General features: G+C 41.4%; 1 protein-coding gene and 1 pseudogene across 2 annotated transcripts in view; one reads left to right on the top strand and one right to left on the bottom strand.

Moving 5' to 3' along the window:
• Positions 1–76: 76 nt before the first annotated feature.
• UTP4 (UTP4 small subunit processome component) overlaps positions 77–23706 on the top strand; it is a 31192-nt gene continuing 7562 nt past the window's right edge. Inside the window, exons 1-9 of one of the 2 annotated variants that reach the window (XM_085893277.1) lie at positions 89–324; positions 7703–7789; positions 11738–11914; positions 12586–12777; positions 12986–13070; positions 13726–13815; positions 16334–16545; positions 16694–16862; positions 17983–18071. In XM_085893277.1, coding sequence (XP_085749403.1) covers positions 11756–11914; positions 12586–12777; positions 12986–13070; positions 13726–13815; positions 16334–16545; positions 16694–16862; positions 17983–18071 — 996 coding nt within the window. In that variant the 5' untranslated portion in view covers positions 89–324; positions 7703–7789; positions 11738–11755. Of the gene's footprint in view, positions 325–7702; positions 7790–11737; positions 11915–12585; positions 12778–12985; positions 13071–13725; positions 13816–16333; positions 16546–16693; positions 16863–17982; positions 18072–23706 lie in introns of both variants that reach the window. The other variant, XM_085893276.1, reaches the window with a different exon arrangement.
• Positions 4355–7197, bottom strand: LOC147022417 (uncharacterized; annotated as a pseudogene).

Raw genomic sequence — 23706 nt, forward strand, 5'->3', positions numbered from 1 at the left:
AAGTTAACAAAATGGTTCAGTTTGGCGACGGTGATAAGTTTTTCTACATCTGGCGAACTCGGAGAAGTTGAACGACAAATAATAACCAAGTAGACCGGATGTTGCGTCACGGCCACGTGCTGTTTGTCAGATTTAGCGGGGCACTCCAATCGCATTTGTACTGATCATTAGCATATCCTACGAGTAGTGGTTGGCATTTACTGACGAAGCGCCACGGGTTTTTGTTTTGTCGGGTACAGCTCGTTCCACCCAAGGGAGTTCAGCCGTACCCGGTTCGTTGGTGGTGTGGGACAGCACGTGGTTCGTGGCCCCACATTCGGACGGGTGCGTAGTGAGGTCGTGTTACTCACGCTTGTGTTTTCTCTTCAGTTTATAATTACCTAACTACCAAAACCGTGTTGATGAACGTTTTTGGTGCCTTTTGAGGGCTGGACGGACGAAGTGGAGTTTGTCCCGCACGTTAACTGGATGAGTGGTGTTATACATGTGATGTTTAAAAAAAAAAAAAAAAAAGTTGTCATTTTGTACGTAGTATGTAGACGAATGTAAAACCATCGGGAATTACGGCCATGACTGGTCCTGGACTGCACTAGGTTCGAACCGGATACCTCCTGTCATTGGCTTGACAGTCTGGGAGCCAAGGCTGAGAAATACACTTTTGATGTGACACCCCCTGCTGTGCAATTTTTGGCACTTGGACCATGTCAGCGAGTGTGTTGGCCACCTGAAAAGTGTTATTAGACACCTCAACCCCATTGCGCATCTTCTGTGGGCAGGTTTTTTTTTTGATAAAAGGCCATGACCGAAAAAAAATTAAAAATTTGGGGGTAAGGGAAAACTAAATTGACCATTCCTCCACAATGGAACACCCTATGACGACAAATTGCCACTCATTATCTTTGTCTAGATGTATGCTACAGGTTAGTATCGAGTAGATTTCAATTGCGAGGTCACCAGAGGTTGAAAGGTCAGAAAAATTGGGTCATGCCCAAAATATGGCACTTTTATCAAAGAAATACTTTATAGATCCCCTTCCTATACGATTTTATCTTAAAGAGCAGGTTTTGGGTCGCTGATGACTTCGCGTGATTCGAAGGTTGTAAGCACATTAATAACACTGGGCTGCATTTGAAATGTTTTTTTCAGAGGTTGAGGTTTTCTCAACGGTCCTTATATGTTTTTTTGCATGCTGAATTCAGAAATGTATCTAATTTCGCTAAATCAGGTCAAGTTTTTTTAATCTCAATCTTTATCTTTATCTATCTCAATTTTAAGGAAAAAAATAATCAATTTTTGTTTTTTTAATTAGCATGTTTTTTATTCAAAATCAGACTTGCATTGACAGAAAATGTACAAACTATACAAATAATAACACACAAGTACACTTAATGTGGAAGAAAATGCCTTCTCAATTGCTTTCATTTCAATTTCAGAAAAAATATAGATAAATCGTTGTTTCTGGCAACACCCAACTTCAGTCGTTCCAGCAGTCGCTGTTTTCCTTCGTCTTTTTAATGTTGAATTTCACATTAACGGTACTTGTGTGTCATTATTTGTATAGTTTGTACATTTTCTGTCAATGTAAGTCTGATTTTGAATTTAAAAAAAATGCTAATTAAAAAAACAAAAATTTTGATTTTTTTTTTTTCCTTAAAATTGAGATAGCATAAAAACTTGACCTGATTGAGCGAAATGAGATGCATTTCTAAATTCAGAATGCAAAAAAACATGAGAGCCGTTGAGAAAACCGAGACCTCTGAAATGACACAGACTGGTGTAATTGCCCAACGATAATTATTTTCTTACATTTGAAACTCAAAATATGCTAAAATTAACTTTTAAGTCAAACCTTTTGTCAGTGATCGAAAAACAGACCAGAATTTACTGAAGATGCTATGACGTCACGTTCTCCGAAAACTTCGTGAACATTCGGAAACAGCGTGTGAAGGATGGTGAGATGAGAATCGGAGAGTGATTTCAGCGGCGATGAAATTGAGTGTTTTCATTCGGATATTGCCGAGGATGAGTCAGAGGAGGATGGGAATTTATACTATGGAGTTTCTGGCCCTGAGCCATATAAATTTGAGCCACTTGCACGTGCCAGAAAACGGCCTATTTCGTGTACAAGTGTCAGGACTGACTGCCCGGCAGTTCACACTGATAGACTCCACCAGACAGATTGATTTGTAGATTTTCATTTTCTAGTTCGATGCATAAAATAATGAAAAGTTTGATTCGTCTGTGACTTGATATAATAATTTTTAACCCTCCAGTCACTCAAGAGTCAGAAATAGAATGAATCAATAATGGACCCAAATATATTATACACCGTAGCCTTGGCGTTGAAGTCTTTCTGACAGCTGAACTTGACCCCAGTGAAAGTGAACAGTTGGAACAAACCCCAACTTTCAAGAGACTGTTGTGGCAAAAAATACCAAAACGTGTTTCGCCTCATTGGGAAATATTCTACCAAATTTAGAAAAAAAATGGAAAGTTGATCAATTTTTTACAATTGAAATGAAATAGCCCAATTTGCTGATGCTGTTAAAAAAAGTAATTTAATCAACAATAAGTTGATTTGTTGAGAAATTTTTTTCATGCTTGTGTTTTTCAGAAAGTTTATTCATGTGTTTTTCCATGTACTCTTTAAGAATACATTTCAAGTTTTTTCTCACTTAAACTCAACAATTGATTCTGTGACATAGCAGTATCTGGAGAACTTGTCAACCAACAACTCGTATTCACAGAGTGGTGATCAGATGTGTTTCTGCCTTCGTAATCCTCGGCTGTGAAATGGTCACCACAAATGACAAGTCTATCCAAAGGGTCCTCTTTACCCGTTTTTTGGGGGGGGAAAATTCACCCATTTTGTTTGTACAAATCTTATCCACTGCCGGCGAATGTTTGATTCCTTCGGGAATCGGTGGGAGCGATTACCCGTTTTCCAGCCATTTCGCAAAACATGACGACACGCGTACGAGGCATGATGTACAAATATCCAAATAACTTTGTTCTACAATAATTCAAAATAAAAAAGGATAATATAGACAGTTGCAAACTCAAAAAAAGCGAAAGAACGGCCCGCTGAACTGGACACTTCTTCAATAAGGGAGTGAGCGTCCGCTTTGTTTTGGAGAACGTGACGTCACCATCCGTATATGGCACGTGACTTTTTTTCCAACAGCCTCGAGAAATAACAACTTCGGAGTTAAATTTCATTAATTTTCCAATAGTTAGGCAACCACAATAGTTTGCATCGAACTATTTAATGCATATATAATCATATTGATAAATTTTTAAAACATGTTTGGTGACCCGCAACCTGCTCTTTAAAATACCACTTGAATCAACTTCTTGGATCCTCCTGATTGTTTTGGAGAAGAAATATTTCAAATGGATCACAATGAAGTGCACCATGACCAGCAAATTGATTGTCACAAATCTGAAAATCACAAAAAAGTAGATTTTCATTACTTTTGTTATGCATGTTATGCAAAAGTACAGTACTGATAATGTCCATTAGAATTTTATCATTTATTGCAAAAATGATTTAAATGGTCAATTTGCTATATCTATCTATAATTCCAGGTGTGTGTGTGTGTGTGTGTGTGTGTGTGTGTGTGTGTGTGTGTGTGTGTGTGTGTGTGTGTGTGTGTGTGTGTGTGTGTGTGTGTGTGTGTGTGTGTGTGTGTGTGTGTGTGTGGGTGGGGGTGTGTGTGTGTGTGCGTGTGTGTGTGTGTGTGTGTGTGTGTGTGTGTGTGTCTGCTGTTTCTCGACAACCTCTGGTCCGATCTAATTGAAACTTGCCAGGTATATTGCTGGGGACCTGACGATGTGCCTTTTCAAGGTTTGATATTAATCGGACAAGTGCTTCCCAAGTTATGGCCATTTATTTACCAACCAATGGCAAGACACGTTGTTGTGTGGGCGTGGCCGATGGGGAAGGGAAGCACAGCAGTGTTCCCCATTACGGGTTACAACGTACGGGCTTCCGGAGAGTGATGACTTCGTGTATTCTAATAATTTCTCGATTTCTTATGCACATTTATAGATCACAATGGCCCAAGTTATGATCGTCTTCATATTAGACAGTGTATAAATTTCGGTAACATCAGAGTGCTGGTATGCTCCGAACCAGGAAGTAAATTTTTTTCTCTCTCTTCTCTTCTCTTTTTGTTTTTCCTTGCCACGACATTGTGAAAAGGTAAAATACGTTGGCGCTAATTGAATAATTGGGTATTAAAAATAAATTGCGAATAATCATAACTGCGAATAATATCGAACTTCCGGGTCACGCACGTACGGGCACGTGAGAGCGAAGAAACGGCCTGTGTGGTTTATTTATTTATTTATTTATTTATTTATTTATTTATTTTTTTTTTTTTTTACGGGCACGTACTAGTATGTATAAAGATGAGAAAAGACTGAAAAATGTCACAAGGTACTGCAGTGTCGTGTGTGAGAGACAAAAATGATGAAAACTATTCTTGGATGTTACATTCTTCCGATCAACTCCCTAAAAGTCGATGCGACTTGGACAATTAGTGATATAGGTAGTAACATGCCCTTGATGGATTGCAAGCTCAGAAACAGCATAATCTGCCTTGTCAGGGCTCATCGACACATGTCACTACAATAACATTTGCTTTCAAATGCACTGTCAGTAGCCAAACAGTTATCTGACAACTCCTAGTTTGTCAAAGATACAGAGTCGTGCCACCTTAAAGCATGAAAGAAATGTCAGTTCACTTTTGCCGCATTTAAAAAGGCAATTCACTACGTATATTGGAATTAATTACCTAAGTGGTTCCGCCAGCTACAAGTTACTGTTGTCTAGTCCTCGTCTTCACTGTCCTCAGCCATCCGACCACATTTAGCTCGGTCACCATTACAGCTGCATGCAATGATACATGCTGGTCCAGCCTTAGCACATGGGCAGTTCTTGAAACAGGCTTTCTTGCACTTACAGAAAGCAAGTTTGGCTGAGGCTGGTTTACTATCCTTGCGCTTCATGACAGGAATTAATCTGCCAGTATTATCAAAATGTCTGCCGTATTCCACCAGTGGTAGAAGGGTTGCGTTGCATAGATTTGCTTGCTTGTACAGATTGATTTGACAAAGGCTTCTGAGAACATGTTAGTGAAATGCATCCTCAGTCAGAGGCAGAGAACGAAGATCTCGTTCGCTGGAAGCAAATTAATGGGCACCCAACCGATCGAGAGATGAAGAGCCAGGTCTACCGTACAACTGACAAAAGTAATCTCGAGCTTTATCAAACATTTTGATGTCCACACAAGAATCTGTATGCGAGAAATCAGTCAGTTGTGGCATTGTTCCAACACGTTATAGTGCCACGTTGGCCGCTCTCTTCTTCCCTCGTCTGAAAGGGTAGCTGACGGAATCACATCCTGATACAACATAGGAAACAAGTAATGTGGCAGTAAGTTCTAAGGGGTCCTTGTCCACTGCCTCTGCTAACTCACTGACTAAGTCATGAATTGGCAGAAAAAGGTTGTTCTTTTCCACCCACAACTCCTTGACATTATGGAGCCATGGTAAATGATACATTGCAATTAATATGATATCAGTATCAGTAGCATGAATGATGAATATACTGCTATCCTGGCAGCTGGCTACATGCGCAAATATTCTGGTGTCTGCCTCTTCATGGGTGTGGCAGCACAAATCCTCCAACAGTGTAACACCGCTGTTGGTCACACGGATTCCCTCTCTATCAACACCATTTATAAGAGTGAAACCATCTGGTAGGGACGACTTTGTCCAGCAGGATGAGATGTAGGAGAGCAGGTTTGCTTTGTTCCTTGGATTCAAAACAAACGTATTCCATACTGGTATTTTCATGTTATCATTTGGAACGAACTCTGGTGCGCTGGCTCCCGTTTCACGTCTCAAGCGTTAATCACCCTTCAAGCTCATTTCACCAAAGTCGTATATATCATCGACAAAGTGCACCTCGGAACAGTTCATCGGTTTCATCTTCAAAATCTTGTTTTTGTATCTTTCCTGAAGTTGGCTGAAAACACTAGCCCCAAGGGTTTGGTAGCGTTGAATGAATGCCATTGCATCTATGACATACACTGGTTTTAAAGCAGAGGGAGGCAATTCTTTGCCTGGCTCGCATGAATCACTGACTTTGCTTTGGAGGGTGTCTAGGAAGTCAGCTTTGTTTCCTTTACGCATTGTGTATCCAGCAATGTGTGGTTCAAACACACATGGAGGGTAGTTGCACCATTCGTAGCTGAAAGCCTCTATTTTACCTTCATTAGTCAGCTCCTGAGTAAAGCAGAGGGCTCTGGTAACTGTGCCTTCCTCAGATACCAATTGTTTCACTGGGTCTTCCTTTTTCCCCTTTGCTTCTGTTGTGCAGCAAACGTCAATATCTTTGGGGTAATTATCTTTTCAGCATCAGTGGAACTTGCATATGCAATTGCCTCTAATCCAAGTCTTTTAGAGTCTTCAACTTCTGTCGAAGCGAGTATTTCTCCCGTTGCAATGTTGACCAACTTATCAGCTGCAATGGTCGGAGCGAATGGATTCCTCGCACTTTCTGTCACAGTGTCTCTGATTTTAAGAACCTTTGCCATGTCATCTTTATTCACTTTTTCGTGGTGGTCTGAGTCAGGAGACTGCATTTGCACCATCTGCTTTACACTCTCAGAGACCGCCGTCATGAAGGGCAGTGTTTTTACATACTTCTCCCGTACTGATTCTGATTGGGTTATTCCCTTAAACAGGCTTGTTTTCCCTTCTTTGTTGTAGGTTTGCTCCAAAGCGAGGTCTGTCCATACACCATTGAATGCACCTTCCGTCTGATGGACTGCAAAGTTGCCCGCCTCAAATTCTTTGTGATCATCTAGTGCTGAGTTGGGAAGGCTGTTAATTTCACTCAAATATATTGGAAGACAGGACATGGACTTGCTGTGTCCAGACGAAACAGTGTATGGTAACATGTTTTTTGCCTCCAGGAGGTGTTGGTTCCAAAGGCCAGCTCTCTCATCATTCACGTAACACTTTAGAATGAGTACCATTTCTATGTACATTCCCCACAACTGTGCTGTCTTTCCTAAACAATTCTCAAATTCCTCCCAGACAGTATCTCGGGATTTCAGATGATTAAGCACATCACCAACATGTTGCATGACACTGTCTTTGTCCTGTTCTTCATAATCCACTGAAATTCTTTCTCGCATCGATGACACAGTTGAAAGTGATTCAACATGATCTGTGTACTCTTTCTGGAACAACCATCGCTCGAATGCTTCCCACTTAAGCATGAAGAAAGCCTCATTTAGCAATGAATGGTAACGAACCATTTTATAGTAGTCCTTTCCTGCCATCACCTTATTAGCTGCTCCCCGACCACATGTATCGCTAGCAACCAGTACCTCTTCAATGCCACTTTCTTTCATCAAAAACCCAATAGACCCAAGAAAGTTCTGTGCAATATGGAAGCCACCAAGTCACACTATGACATTTTTATATCGCACTGGATCCTTTTTTCACTAGACCTTTTATGTCATATATTGCTTGATCACAAGTTATCACAGTGTTCAATTGTCCTAACTTGAGATTCAGTGAAACAAAGTAGTCTGGAGAGGTCTTGACAACATCTGGATTGGTTGGAGAGTTTGTGGATACATTGGACCATAACCAATTTTTGTTTTCTGTGCTTGTTTCCCAGAATAAAGTTCAAAGAATGCATTCCAAGTTGGTACGCTGCATGGACTGTCATCTTCAGCTGTCATTATCTGAGTAGAGAACATCCTTAGTAAGAACCAGACAATGTTTACATCCACCAATACATTACTGTCTCTAATCTCATTTTCACTCATTCCAAGCTCAAGAGCAGTGGATTGGCAAATCAAACATTTTGAGTCATCAGTTGTTAGCCGATCTGGGCAGGAACTGGACCGCTTTAGATTTGCGGATATAAGAGGTTCCATCTTTTAAAGCAAGGAGGCATCACCTGCAAAAAGGGATTGAGCACGTGTTAAGCGTACTGAAAGGGGTAGCATGAGATTCATGGGGGTGGGGGGGGGGAGATGGGGTGATTGGGTGATGGGGAAAACAGTTCCAGAACTCACTTAGGGTGCTGCAATTGGACTTCAATGTACAAAACAACTGTCATTGGAAAGTTAGAATTTTCTTCAAAAAAGTGAATTTTAGCGGAGTTTCAGATTTGCGACGAACAAATCTATGGTCGGGTTATTTCATGGTAATGCCCCTTTTTTAGGTGTTTTTTTTTTTGTCTGGGGAAAAATGAGAAAGTTGAGAATTGTTTCATGTTCTATTATAATGAGAACACATATCCGAATACTATAACTAGTCATGGAACATCAGCTGCTCGTTTTGTAACACAGTATGAAGCTTATTTTCCCCGCGGTTATGTGTAACCGTGTCGTCTCCGTCACACTGTCAATTCCATCAAACATTCGTTGGTACTCAAAACAAATACAGTAATACCATCAACTATAACTGCTTCAATGATGCACTTACACAGTTTAGAATCCTTCTCAATTACAGAAATTTGACAAATGTTATTTTGTTCATATTTTCGATATATTATAAAAAAAAAACTAATGATACCGCATTAAGATGAGCCCCAGGTGAGACGCTTTCAAATCGTTTTACGTTCATACCGGGTGTGAATTTTGCAAATGACCCTCATCAAATGGTTTCATTGGTCATAAAAGATACACTTACCGCGATGACACTGCTAGTAATGTACTAAATATTTTTTTAGCAGAAGCTTTCCCGCACTCTGATTGCTAATATTGTTGATTCGGTTCAAACTTTCAATGTCAATGGCAAAACTCTATTAAAGTTTAATATTGAGCACAAATTTACAGTGCCCCACAACTTCCTGGTGTCCCACAACCGTTGCTGGGTGTTATTTCATGCGAAAAGAACTCCATCGATTCTTTGTCGTCTCCGTTACGGTCCTCAAATGTGACGGATATGATGGTTTTCAGAAAAAAAAAAGTCTTGCCCACTCTCCAACGATCATAGGAGGAAGCAATAATGCGTGATATGACCAGGATCAAACAGTTTTACAACTTCACTACCCCTTATACAATCAATTTTTTTTCTCAAAATCAAGATATTGAACGTTTGCAGTTGACAAATTTATAGTGTACTTACCCAGTGATGATGTTCACTGTCAAAATTAGACAAAATCAAACGATTTCTTGGAAAGATGAGTAGACTTCACGGATTAAATATGGTGGACGCTCAACACTTGTTCAGGTCTCGGCAGATAGTTCCAAGCGCGTGCACATCCGGCGCCCAGTCAAAAATATGTGACTGAGATGACAAATGTTTTGGATGGGGTCATATACTGTATTTATTTCAGGAATGTCCATTGTATCCCTTCAAATCACTTTTTAGACAATTTGCTCCATCGGATGTGGTCACAAATATCCATATGCAAGTCTACAAGCAGATTTATTACTCGTAGATAATCGAGGTGGTACACCAACAAGTGTGAGTTGGAACAGCTATATTTGGTATACCTCGACATTTTAGGCTGCCAGAAAAGATACGCACAGCCTCAACCCGGCATGTTTTTATGTTTAGTATGTTTCAACATCATTACACTATCGTTCGATGTGAATTTTAAAGCGATTGCATTCTTTCCATTCAGTCTCATTATGAGTGTGATGGACACGGTTTCTGCACTTTACCATGAAATGACCCGGTCATAGTTTGCTCAATTGTGCTCAATCAAAATACTGCTTCTCCAAAAACATCAGGAGGATCCTCGAAGTTGATTCAAGTGGTATTTTAAGATAAAATCGTATAGGAAGTGGATCAAAACAGTATTTATTTGATAAAAGTGCCAGATTTTTGGCATGACCCAATTTTTCTGACCTTTTGACCTCTGGTGACCTTGCAGGTCACCCAATTTAAATCCACTTGATACTAACCTGTAGCATACATCTAGACAAAGACAATGAGTGGTAATTTGTTGTCATAGGGTGTTCCATTGTGGAGGAATGGTCAATTTAGTTTCCTCTACCCCCAAAATTTGTTTTTATCGGTCATGGCCTTTTATCAAAAAAAACCTGCCCACAGAAGTTGCGCAATGGGGTTGAGGTATCCAATAACACTTTTCAGGTGGCCAACACACCCACTGACATGGTCCAAGTATCAAAAATTGTATAGCAGGGGTGTCACATCAAAATCACTTTTTTGCACATTTTCACATGGTGGCTCCCAGACTACGTGGTTAAAAGATGTTGTTCTGCTTTTGGGGATATCCTCAATTGGTTTGAATCCGGTGACAAATTGACATCTCAACTTGAGCACTTGTTGGTGGTCTCGCGTACACCATCTGCATGTAGACTTCTTCTTGTTCTTCTTCCTCTTGTTGTTGTTGTTCTTCTTCTCCTTGTTTCCCAATAAAGAGAAGCCATCGTGGACTTGCATCACGGAGCATGTTGATTTGGGGGCATCTGCACATGTGGATGTGGTTTAAATGTTCGCGTGGGTTCGATCGCTTGAGGCCCAAAGCTATCCGACCGTTGGGTTTATAAAATGTCGGGGCAATGGTGCACCACACCTGCAGCCTGTCCACTTTGTGACCTCCCAAGAATGCACGGGGCGAGCGGTCCGTCACGGGGACCAACAACGACAGTGCGTCTCGTCGAGTGGTTTGGGGGTTCGTAAGGGGAGTCGCACGCTTACCCTTACATTCAGGAGAGCCAAACAGCTTTGTCAGAGAGAAATGATCAATAATGTTTCAACCTGAACACCCAGCGTTGACTTCCACGTGTGTTCGTTCTTTGTGTCCTTTGTGTTTAATTTTTTTTTTTCTCGAAGCAGATGTCAAGAGAAATGATATTTAGCGCATCTGTTTGAATTGGTCGAAGTGAAGGATTTTTAGTTGTCTTCCACAAACTCTTTTATTGAGTTGAATAGTTTTTGACCACCTTTGTAGGTGGATAGAGGTTATGTTTTTACCCCTTGTTCGTCTGTTCAATTGTCTGCCTGCCTGTCTGTCTGTCTCTGTCTCTTTCTGTCTGTACATCGGTCATAATTTCAAACTGATGTTCATGAAACTTCACCACCTGGTAGAGTTCGTCAAAAGCAAGAAGCCTATTGTTTTTGAGGTCAAAAGGTCAACATCGACCAAAGTTTAACAACTTTGCCAAAAAATTTTAATCCTCAATCTTCATCTGATTCACTTGACATTTGAACAGGAGTTGCATATCCGGTCACTGAATTGAACCATCAATTATTTTTGAGTTCAAATTTGTTTTATGAATTTTGCAAGTTTCGTGCTCTGCAGGATGTCGTCGCCTTGTTTGTTTGTTTTTGTGCAGGATATCTCAAAACGTTGTGGGTGGATTCGGGTGAAATTTGGTGGACAGGTTGGGTGTGTGACACGAACGAACTGATGAGAGATTTTGGTGAAGATCTAGAACCGGGCGGAGGGACGCGCTCTCCCAAGTGCCCTTCTAGTTTGTTTGTTTGTTTGTGTAATCATTCCATTTGTATATTCATCAGTTTGGGGTGGGGGGGTGGGTTACTTATTTATTTATTTATTTGTATGTATGCGAGCTGCCTCGGTTCAACATTTTGCGCAAGCATCCACGGTGATTGGTGAACCTAAGTCAGCAAAGTATCAGTGAAAATTGCAAATGCCTATCGCTCTCTGTTCCTTGTGATTGACTCTTCTACTTTGTCGTCGTCTTTCTCCTTGTTTCATTTTCAGGCTACCATCAAACCCGCCATGACGCTGTACAAAGTGCATCGAGTACGGTTCTTTTCATACTTTCCGGAACCCGTGTGCTGTATGGCGTATGACAGCAACACTGCTTCCTTGGCTGTAGCACGCAAAGGAGGCTCGCTGGAGATATACAACATGGCAGACAACTACTTCTGTGAAAGGGTTAGAAAACGCAACCATTCATTTACCCTTCCCACTGCATTCATGTTGTTTCTTCTTGTTATAAATGAACAGGAAATAAACATTACAAGTATATGTGGAAAAAAAAAAAAATTACGTGCCCAGACCCGGAATCAAACCCAGCTCCTCTGGTGAACCGTACCAGTACTCTGCCATCTAAGCTATCTGGGTGACCCACCGGCTGAGCCACGCAGTTCCTCCACATCTAGAAATGCCACTCCCTTTCCCCCGCTGCTTCCGGGACACTCGCTTCCTGCTATAGGAGCGGCGAGGGCCTGTCCATTGAGAGGGTCTTTTCTTGTTGTTGTTGCCGAAGCTTACTCACTCTGAGCTGTGGAAGATGAAGTGAGCCAAATGAGCGAGTTTAACAGAAGCTTTGAACTCGCTAAATGTGAAATCGATCTGAGCAAGTGTCATTGTTGATTTTTAAAACTAAGTTTGAAGGTATGATTACACTTGTATATCGTCTGCCAGGACCCTTAATGAACAACTCGTCGAGAAGCTAATAAGGGCACGGCCCTCGATTTATAAGGGTATGGCAGAGGATTAGGGTAGTGGCTCTCATTGGAATGCTGAAGTGCATTACATTCCCTCATTTGAACACCCTTCATAATACCCTTCAATCTGCTGATATAATGTAACTATCATTTCAGACCATTCCTGGACATGGTAAAGACAGCATTCAGGCACTGTGCTGGGCTTCAGAGAAGCGTCTGTTTGCTGTTGGACTTGATGGGATTCTGACTGAGTTCGACCTGCAGCGTTTGCGTATTCGGAGCTCGATGGATGCCTTCGCTGGGCCATTGTGGTGTCTGGCAGCAAGCCACCTGGGAAGCAGTCTAGCCGTAAGGTTCACGATCTTCACGTGTCATGCTGTCTTGTCTATCAGCTTTTCTTTCGGGACCATCCCTGTCGTCGACCATGCTGCAATGCAGACCACCTTGCCATTCGGCTGTTCTGTTTCTTCTGTGTGCCAAGTGTCTCGTCTCTCGATAACCATAAACGACGCTGACGAAATGTACCATTCATTGTGTAACTATTTTGGTGCTGCAGGTTGGTTGTGACGATGGATCCTTGAGAGTGTATGAACTAAACTCAGAGGGACCACAGTTTAACAAGGTCCTCAAACTGATGAAAGGTGTGGTATCTAGTGGTTTATTTGCTACTACAGCAAGCTCATATTTGATTGTATTTTTAGATAATTTTGTGTTGTAATATTTGGAAAATAACTTTGTTGGAGTCAATAACATGACTGGTTTTTCACGTCGGGCTCATTGAGTGGCTGACGCACACACACACACACGCACACACACACACACATGAAGACGTACATTTGACAATACCGGATTGCCTGTCTAATGTCATGTTATTGATTCCAACAAAGTTATTTGTTGACCTTTGTGAAAGTGATGTGACTTGTTGGAGCACTCTGGGTGCCATCTTGTGACATCACTTTTCTTTTCAGAGTCAATGGGGCAATTGAGGATAAATCTTACTCTGCCCATCCATCTCCAACCCCCCCACCCCCTTTCTCTCCATGGCTCCACGGGGTGCCAACCTATGGTTGTTTTTCCATTCTCTATCCTCTAAATGCTGAGTGTCAAGCAAAGAAGCAATAAATACAATAAAGTGTGATATGACTCTGCTGAGGTTGGAATCGAACAGCCGATATTGCCAATGAAGTTATGGGCAGGAAAGGTGCTGTCCAGGACTGTTGTTGCTGCACTACCCCTTTTGTGTGATGGTCAATGGTGAAGCACCATAGAGATCTTTTTCTCTACTTCTCGTTGCAGGTCGCGTATTGTGTGTGTCTTGGGCCCCATCAGACCTGCAGCTCGTTTCTGGATACGTTGGGTTCATCCGAGTTTTCGACATCAATTCTGGTACGACTGTGAGTGTCGGTTTATCGGGTTGTTTCGTGCATGTCGTCATGATCAAGGGATATAATCCTCGAACCGGTGATCACATTGTCGATCTTGACCAAATTGGCCTTGGCGATGCCACCCGATGCACCTCAGACAATACTTTGACATGTGCACCATCTCTTCCACCGGTCCTCAACTCCATCTCACCTTTTGCTTTCAAAGTCTTCATCAGCACGTTTCCATTACAAAGCTTTTATGTATTTCCCTCACCAAAGAAGAGGGTATTGCATTTGGGTTCATTTGTTTGTTTGTTACTTATGAAATCAAAGATTCGCGAGTATATTCGTTGGTGTGGTGTTATTCTGTCTGTCTCTCTCGATCTCTGTCTTTCTGTCTGTCTGTCTGTCTATGTCAATCGCCTACAGGTCACATTTTTAGCAGCGTCTCACGAAGCGAACGCTGCTCATCGAGAGCTCGGCGTTGTTCTTCTTCTTCTTCTTGTGAAGACAAAACCTTAATCTCTGGGACTCAGCTCTTGTATATACAAGATCCGGATCTCCTTAAATACTGAGCACATGTACACATCCTCACATAGACGGTGCCTTTTGAGAGCGTCTATCATGAACTTTTAATATTCGGATTTTTAATAATAATATTTTAATATTTTTATATTCGGACATTTGCTTTAAAGGTTCGAAAAGTTCACGTTACTATTTAAAGATTATTCCATTTATCGTATTGTAATTTCGTAAATACACGATATATCGTAAATACGTAAATACATTATGACGGGTTTCGCTATTGGCTAAATCAAGGCACGTGATGAAATATGGGAAGTTGTTTTTTTTGTTTGTTTGTTTGTTTGTTTGTTTGTTTTATTTTTATTTTTTTTTAGCCGACAAAACCTTTAGGACGCTACTTTTGGACACATTTGTCCTTGTTACTCTAATGTTTACAAAACTTCACCACCTGGTCGAGGTATTGAGAAGCTGAAAGCCGATTGTTTTTGATGTCAATGGGTAAAACGGTAAAGGTCACAAAAATCATCAATTTTCAACCGATTCACATGATATCTAAGTGTATACTGTACTAGTGCAGTATGCTTACTTACACATTGTAAGCAATAATGAACCGTACTTCCCCATCGTCTCGGGTCGTTCACCTACATTTATTTTTCATCTTCTGACGCTTTCCAACGAATGGTTCTGTATTTCGTTTTGTTTTTTCCCAGTGTATCTGCTTCAATGTCCGGCACGCAAAATTACCGTGCTTCCCCATTGTCCTGAATCACTCGCCTGCATTTATTTTATTCTATTTTATTTTGTTTTCCAATGGTTCTGTGATTCCCACCCCCTCCCTGCATATGGGCCTCATTGCCCATTGGCACGCAAAATTTCCACTTTCTCCGTCACTTGGAAGGTAGTGAACATTATTGAGTGAGTCAGTGGTTGGAATGAGTTTTATCTATGTATTACTAAAACTCTCATCTTGTATATGTATATTCCCGAAATACAGCCAAAACGGTACACGATAGCGCAAAATTTTTAGGGCCCCCTTACTCATCATTCGCCTGGGGTATGCAGTATCAAGTTTCGTTCAAATCGGGCAACAAAAAAAATTATTAAAAAATCGATTCCCGATTCAGTGAAATACTCTTCGGGATTATTTGATCAATGCAAACAACCTAAGCGGTATAGTTTGCTGGAGCTATCTTTTTTTTTTTTTTCTTGAAATTTTTTTTCCCATCAACTGCGTCACAATGGGAACCCAATGGGTTCACGGGTAATCTAGTATACTTATAATTTTTTTTGTTTGTTTGGTTGGTTCTGGGGCCACAAGAGAAATTTTACTCGATTTTTGCATCTATTGGTGAAAGCACAAGCATCTGTTTGTGTCTGTGTGCATGTGTGTTATATAACCACATCCGCCACTGTCTGGTAAACAGTTAATGGTACGAACCCGACTCATCTCGTGCAGGTATACTTCTCATATTCCTTTATGTCCGTGAGTCTGACTTGCGTTCAGGAACAGAACAATTCTGGTTAACTATTTCGAAATGTCCACTCTTTCGTCTTGATGCTAAAACTTGTGATCAACAGACTATTGGAATCACAGATTTCATGCAAGTAATGGCAGATTAAAAGTGCCCTGCGAGCCAAACCGAATCGGTGTAAACCAACACACAGCACATGCACACACAAAAGGCCTTGTTTAGCATTCATGCGTCCTTTCAAAAGTTTCGTAATCCTCGTCTTGTGCAAAGTGTGTGCCTCTTAAATCGAAATGAAGAATCCCAGGAAGTGTGTGTGCCTCGCCTGTGAGCCTTTCCTTCTAAGCTCAACTCTCGTTTTTTTTCGTTCTTTTCAGTGATTGGATTATAGATTTGTAGAATCAGTCAACCCAATGGAGCCATTTTGGAATTTGTCCTATATATTGAGATCTTTAACAAGAATTGAGGGGAGGTGATCTGTCCCAATCTATCCTGGAAGAGGAAATTGTCTGCGATATCAGAATAATTGGAATGTCCTCTACGCAGGGATGTGCGTGCAGCAGATGGCGGTTGGACGTCGGGACTACCACACCATTGCCTCGGAAACCGTTGTTTGGGCCGTGGGCTGGCTCGATGGTGGAGTGGTCGCCGGTGCAGAGTCGACGGGCAGGGTGCAGCTGTGGGAGACTACTCACGGCACTCTGCTGCACACCTTTGATTTGTGCTCTGTGGACGTTCGTTCCCTGGCAGTGGTTGAGGTACAGTGCAATTTACTGCGATGGCCTAACCCATCGTTATGCATTCAAACATTTCCATGTCATGAAGGGTGAACGAAAGAGTAAACCAAATGGAAGATCGTGCGCTGGTTCCTGTTTGCCGCTTTCCCCTTTGGAACCCTGGCCACAGGGTGGGCACAAGTTTTACGTTGGCACGGCTGAGGGCAGGGTGATCGAGTTGCAGCAAATGGACGGGTCTGCCGGAGTCGATCGACAGTGGGTCTGCACGAGGAGGTTCCGTAGTCACTCGCACGATGTTTGTGCGTTAGCTTGCTGTGAGGACTTCGTGGTGTCTGGTGGTGAGTGTCTCGTTCGATCCATCGACAAAATACTGGATTTGAGTGCATTTGGTGAACAGTTGTTAAACTTTTTTTTTTTCTTCTTTTTTTTCATGTGAATGATTGTTTTATAAGAACTTACCGGTTGTTTCAATAAATTGGCCACAGTGGCTTGAGATTTGTTTTTTCGGGTTGATCGAAGGCTCAGATTGGAGCTCGTATATCGATCGCTTGCAAGATAAAGATGTCATACTTTGTTGTGAACTGCAATGACATTAGCAGACAATAGACAAATAAATGTAGTGCATAGGATGTGAACCCTGGTTTTGTGCATGGTAATTGATTGCTTCATATTATTATTATTATTATTGTCATCAGTTTGGATGCAGCATGTCGCTGCTGGGAGTGTGTGCCACGAGTGCACTGCCCCCTGTAGGTTGGAGCAGGAATTTATAATTTGTTCATGGTGCCAGCGATAGCTCACCTACTGTTTGTGAAGGACACTGTGGGATCTTTAACGTCCACCAACTTATGCCAGCATGCTGCACACCCGGCTTGACGTCCATTCAAGGGACGGAACACTCATTGATGAATCGTGGGAAACACCGGGATGAATTGCATGCGTATGAATGGAAATACTGTGGGACTGGTTTGCCAACGGGATCCCAAAGAAAGAGACTCGGAGAACCGGGAAATGACCAAGATGACCATGAATGAGACATCTTGAAATATAAATTAGGACATGGTGGAGCAGCAACAATCATGGCATCTTGAGTTGAATCACATTCCCTTGAAGTGGGATTTCTCAGCTCAGCAATAGGTTGAGGACCATTGTGTGGTTCGTTCGGGGAACGTTGATCATGGATGCGATTGATGGATGGATAACAGCTTCTCTTGAAGACTTTTTCAGTCCATGTTTTTTTATTTTTGGTTTGCAGTATTCCATCCGAAAGGTTTTCATACTGTAGACCCTCGTGTTCAGGACATGTTGTTTGATTGAAAAACCTTGAGCGGAGATTTTTCTCATTGGAAGTTTTGAAAGTGAAATGTAATGTTTTAACACATTTGATCTCTCCTCTACCCTACCACCTCTCTTAATGTTCCCACAAACACTTTCTTCCCTTTGCACGTGGTGCTTCAGGACTCGATGCGCAGATCACCATACGTCCGTTCATGAAGGTGCTGAAAGACGAGTACAAACTTGTTCTGCGGAGAATCGTCTTTCCTCACGTAAGTGCGTTTCGTCTGCACCGTTAGTCCGGACGTGTTGTTGCATCACACGGCAACCGTGGCTTCCCACCGCGGACTTGCGCGAAACGTGATATTTATTCTTGAATGTGGTGTGGAAATGCGATTCACTGTGAAACGATGGATGGAATTGACAGAATGTTTATCAAAACGCACGAACTGTGGTTGGGAAGCAAGGAGAAGCTGGCGTTTCGGACATTTACCCCTCATTGGAGTAACCTTTCGTTGGAACAAAGAGGGCTAATGCCCAAAATGTCTACTTCTTGCTTCAATATGAAAGTTAGCGTACCTTGATCGAACGTCCTGTTAATTTTGTCCATCGTACGTGTCCGCAAACACAGAACAAAAGCCTTCACCAGCAAGACGAGTTTTATATTCCACTTTAATTGTGGTTTGGTTTGTCTGTGTTAAGCAAGCACTCAGGTCATACCATTACTGCACCCGAGTACTTTGCATTACACGTGACCAAACCTGGAATGCATGTGAAGGGGTGGGGGGGCTGCTATGTGTGTGAAGGGAAAGCTTCCAAGATGGACACCTGAATCTTTCATTTCTGCCAGGTTCAATAACTGATCATAAAATCAATGCTGTTTGCTACATTGGCTTTTTGTTTCTGCAAATGGTATAATCGAGTAACATCAGAACTTAAAGCTTCAATAAAAGGTTGAAATCGGGTCGACTGACCTCGGAGTGTCTCATGAAGGTAGACGCTTGGATGTGGGAAGAGACTATTTGCGTTTTGTCCATTCCGCATTCTCGCCTGAGCACTCTATCGATCAACGATGCCGGATTCACTCACCATTTTGAGCCAATTTATCTTTTGTTCCTCTCCATGTAGTACAGTATACTGAGATGCGTGGAGAAATCGTAAGCTTTCATGCTTGGCAGCTGTAACAGCAACATTATCATCGAAATAAAGACCAATTACTGCAACGTACTCCCAAGAAGGAAACCAGGCGTCACACGCACACACACGTCCACATACATACATATACATGTGCACACAAACACGGATATATTGTGTATTGGTAAGTACTTACAAAAGCTATTTTATTCCATTGGGACCATACTCTGTACAGAGCGTCGGTGCTGCCGAAGCAGTTTCTTGGGCTATTGGGCACAATCCTGGACGGGTCGCCGCTCCGACGCAGGATACTCGAATGGCTTGATCATCCAAGCAAGCTGGTACTCATTTTGCTGACCTCAGAAGGATGACAGGCTGAGTCAACCCCACCTGGTATTAATTCAACGGAGAAAGTGGGATTTGCACTTCGGACCTTCGGACCCTAAAACCACCACTCTAACCATTAGGCCAACACCAGGCATACGTGACAAAAACTATATTATTTTAAGTTATAACCTTAACTTGTAAGCAATCGACTGATTTCCTAACTGCCCGGATCATCAGCTGGGCACCGTTTTTCATCGAGGTTTCAATCCTTTCAACCCAGAACCTCTCCAAACGGCGGATCCACAACCTCGGTCACAGGGCCACATCAGCAGATTACTCATCAATGGAACCACAACCTTAAAGTTTTGTCCAGTCGGTCAACACAGCGATGCAATATCCTTATTCAAACTTATTAAATTATTACTTTTATTTAAAGTATTCCTCCATATGACTAACTTTAATCGTACACCACTGTATATGTTAATATATTAAGCGATAAACACTTTACCTTGTGGACATGTCCATCGCACAACACCTCCATCGAACCATCGACTCAAACTGTCATTAACAACCCATTTTAACATTCCGCACTGCATATCCTTGCAACAACCAATAAATTATTTTAATGTTTATTACCTCCACCACCAAAGGTGAAGGAGGTTATATTTTCACCCCTTTCTGTTTGTTTGTTTGTTTGTGTGCAGGATATCTCAAAAAGTTGCAGACGGATCCGGATGAAATTTTGTGGACATGTTGGTTGTGGGACAAGGACGAACTGATTCGATTTTGGTGAAGATCCGTATCTGATAATTTTTGAAGTGATTCTTCACCATTCAGAGGACCGGGCTAAACTAAAATATAACACGGTATCTTAAAAAGTTGTGGACGGACTTGGACGAAACTTGGTGGACACGTTGGGTGTGTGATAAGGGCGCATTGGTTTGACTTTTTGTGACGATCCAAATCCGGATCTGGAAACGAGTGTTATTTAATTTTGGAAGTGATTCTTCTCCTTTGAGAGATGGGGCCAAAAAACGATATGTATATAGCATGATATTTCAAAAATGTATTGATTGGGCCTGATGTGTTCTCATGGATCAGACATTACATGGTGGAGGTATGCGATATATATATATATATATATATATATATATATATATATATATATATATATATATATATATATATATATATATATATATATATATATATATATATATATATATATATATATATATATATATATATATATATATATATATATATATAAATAATATATTTTGTTACGGTTCTTGGAACCATATGCATACAACATATAAACATACAGGTGTCCCAAGTCAGTTATTCCATTAGTATATGTACAGATAGATCCCTTCCTTGTGTGTAGTGGGAAGACACGGGGGTGCGGTGTGATGGGCTTTTAGTTAGGATTACAAATAATTTTTCCCCTTTTATTTGATCCACGGTACCTTCATCTCGCTTGCGATCCTCGTCTCGTCTCCTGAGGTCAAATCCCGATGGGCACTTTGGGCTGGACAAGTGCTTCCACCGTCTACTTGCTGTCTACAGACTCGTTTTCTGAAGCAGAATCCCGAGGTTCGTTATAGTGGCTGCACTACCATCCACCTGCCAAGCCAGGCATGCGCGACATGTCACGCACGTTTTGCACCCAGGTGGGCAGGCTATACCGGCGTCTGGCCGAAACCCTGCCCAGGAAGGCGAACCACATGAAAGCCCGGTCCAATCGGGACGGACAATGACGTCTGCTTCGCTATGGCTCCACCCCGAACTCCGTGATCTATAAAGTACGGACCAATCCTCAGAGTTGAGTGGGATGCGAGGGAAGGTTGCCGTTGGATTTGAAAGGTCGCGGTTGGTTTTTTTTGAAAGGGAGAAGTCTGAGTTGGTGGATGCGAAGGACCTCGACCAAGCCTCTAATCTGGTCCTGCCTACTGCTCATCCCTCGCCTCTTTGGACTCCGCCAGACACGATTACCACACGTGCGGTTGTGAACCGAACTGCACAGCTTTTGTCGTGTGCTGCACCACGGAGCATCCCTTTCCCCAGAACGCTCAAGTACCCTAAACTGTGACCTCAACTCCCTCCCACCCTGGCTGCAGAAGACCTTTTTCTTTTCATTGGGTTTATTTTGTCCGAGTGTGTGTCAGAGTGTGTTGGCGCCTATCCGTTAGATAAGCCTGTTTAAGATTTTTATTGTTGTGATTGTTATTGCTTTCATTAGTCTCACGTTAAGTCTGCTCTGTGTCCGCTTTTGTAAGTTGCTTGTAAATTGTCGCACCCCACCTCTCTCATCTTCCCCTGTGTAACACACCCAATAAACCTTTTTCCTTTGCCACATGCTTTTCCCTGCTTATTGTAAATAAATAATTGTAGAAATGTTCCCAGCTCGTCTTTGTCTTTTCCTCCATTGGTCCAGCATGGTTCGTATCTGAGTTTAGCCGGGTTTTTATTCCCGATAATCCGTTCCTTCTAGCCGGTACATCCTGGGCAGTGCCGCTCGACTGCATCCGATCCGGAAAGATAGTCGGTAGTTGGTAGAGTGATCCGGTTTGGGGAAGGCGTACCGAGGGCGTGATTCCCCGGTAGTCGAAACCGCGTAGTTAATTAGGTAACTTGATTCTGGACAGGAGGACCCCACGCCACGCGGTTGAGGTATTGGCATCCACGGTCGATTAAGCGATCCGCCGTGTCAAGGAATTATCCGTGAGCGACGGCCTACAATTCCGGGGAGTCTGGTGGGAATCGACGTAGTTTTCCCCCACCTTGTGGTCATTCTCCACCAGACCCCAGCCCGCAACTACATATATATATATATATATATATATATATATATATATATATATATATATATATATATATATATATATATATATTCAATAATATTAATTTTATAATTGACCTCACTAAAATAATTAATTCATTATTATTATATCAAATGCAATAGGAACTTGTTTTCACTAAAACCAACCAAACTTAAATAAATGGTGACGTTGGAGACGAAAGACATTCTCACACGATCTTATCAAACAATCAGCCAAATATCCTCTGTTTAACATGATGGAAAAATACCTTCTGAGTACGTTCCACAAAATCATCCTTTCGTGAACACATTCTTTCATATCTAAGTATCTGAGATGAAAAGACATTGTAACCCATTTTAATTGGTACATTGCTGCCTGGAAAGGTGTACAAGACTACAGGGAAACTAGAAATCGTCAACTTTATGATCTACATCGTACGAAAACCATTCTCTTTAACTCTAACCATCACATGCACATATGCAGCAACTGTACAATCATTACCACTCCTGTTTGTAATCAGGTTATCTGGATAAAACTTCTGATGCTGCCTATCCAAAAAATTATAGTTTACCACACAAATATCATCTATATAACAACATGTATGAGATTTTTTTTTTTAGCTAATCCTAACTTTTTTTTTTCCTCCATCAGTTTCTGCATGATTGAACATTCACAGAAAATAAGAAAAATGTCCACTCGTCGGGGGCTACAATTCCCACCCATGGGAATACCCTTAACCTGTTGAAACATTATCCCACAAAAAGACACTAAAGTATTAAAATTATCAGTATCTTTAAACTTCTGCTTACCAAAACAATGAAAACTTGATTATTTATTTTTAGAAAAGAATGGTCTATCAAACCTGACACATAGAAACTTATTGAAAGTTTAAAACCTTGTCAATCACTTTAAAGAATGAATCCCTCACTTGTACTAAATCCAAATTTGTATATAAAGTTGAAAAATCAAAAACTTTAACAGACTTGATATTGAGGCATCTCGTACTATCTCAGAACTCTTATCTAACGGATAGAACTAGAAGAACTTATCTAACGGATAGAACTAGAAGAGAAGAGAAGAACTCGAAAGAAGAATTAATGCTCCATAAAGTGTTAATACCAGAATTCTTCTCAATTGCAAAACGATATTTCCTGAACTGTTCCCTAACAACTTGTAAGCCTGAGTTAACGATGACCGATAACTGTTTGGTGGAACGCTGCCTGGCACCCACTATAAACCTATACTTGTACGGTTTCGCATGAAGCTTCGGGATCCAGAAAAGCTGAGGAATACAAATATTTACTTCTTTTCATTTAATACTGAAATTATTAACTAAAACTTCCTGATGCTCAGATGTATTATCTTGGAGTGATTTATGACAAGGAACATATGTGCTATTTCCGAAACTAGTGAAAGTAACTTTTTCTAACTTAGCTTTTATTTTCCGGTTTGAAGTACTTGGGTTTCACCTGAGATGCAATGGTGGCATCAGTGTGCGTCTTGTCCGATCAATATGTCCAACAGCCTAATAATGCATGCTCAAGAATATAAAAGGAACTTTGGTTCAGGAGGAGGCTATTCGGCTCATCATGCCTGCACAATGTACACCAACACCGGATGCTAT

This window comes from Eptatretus burgeri, chromosome 8 (genome assembly GCF_056783735.1).
Source record: "Eptatretus burgeri isolate ZD-2024b chromosome 8, Ebu_testis_v1, whole genome shotgun sequence".
In the NCBI taxonomy this organism is placed as follows: domain Eukaryota; kingdom Metazoa; phylum Chordata; class Myxini; order Myxiniformes; family Myxinidae; genus Eptatretus; species Eptatretus burgeri.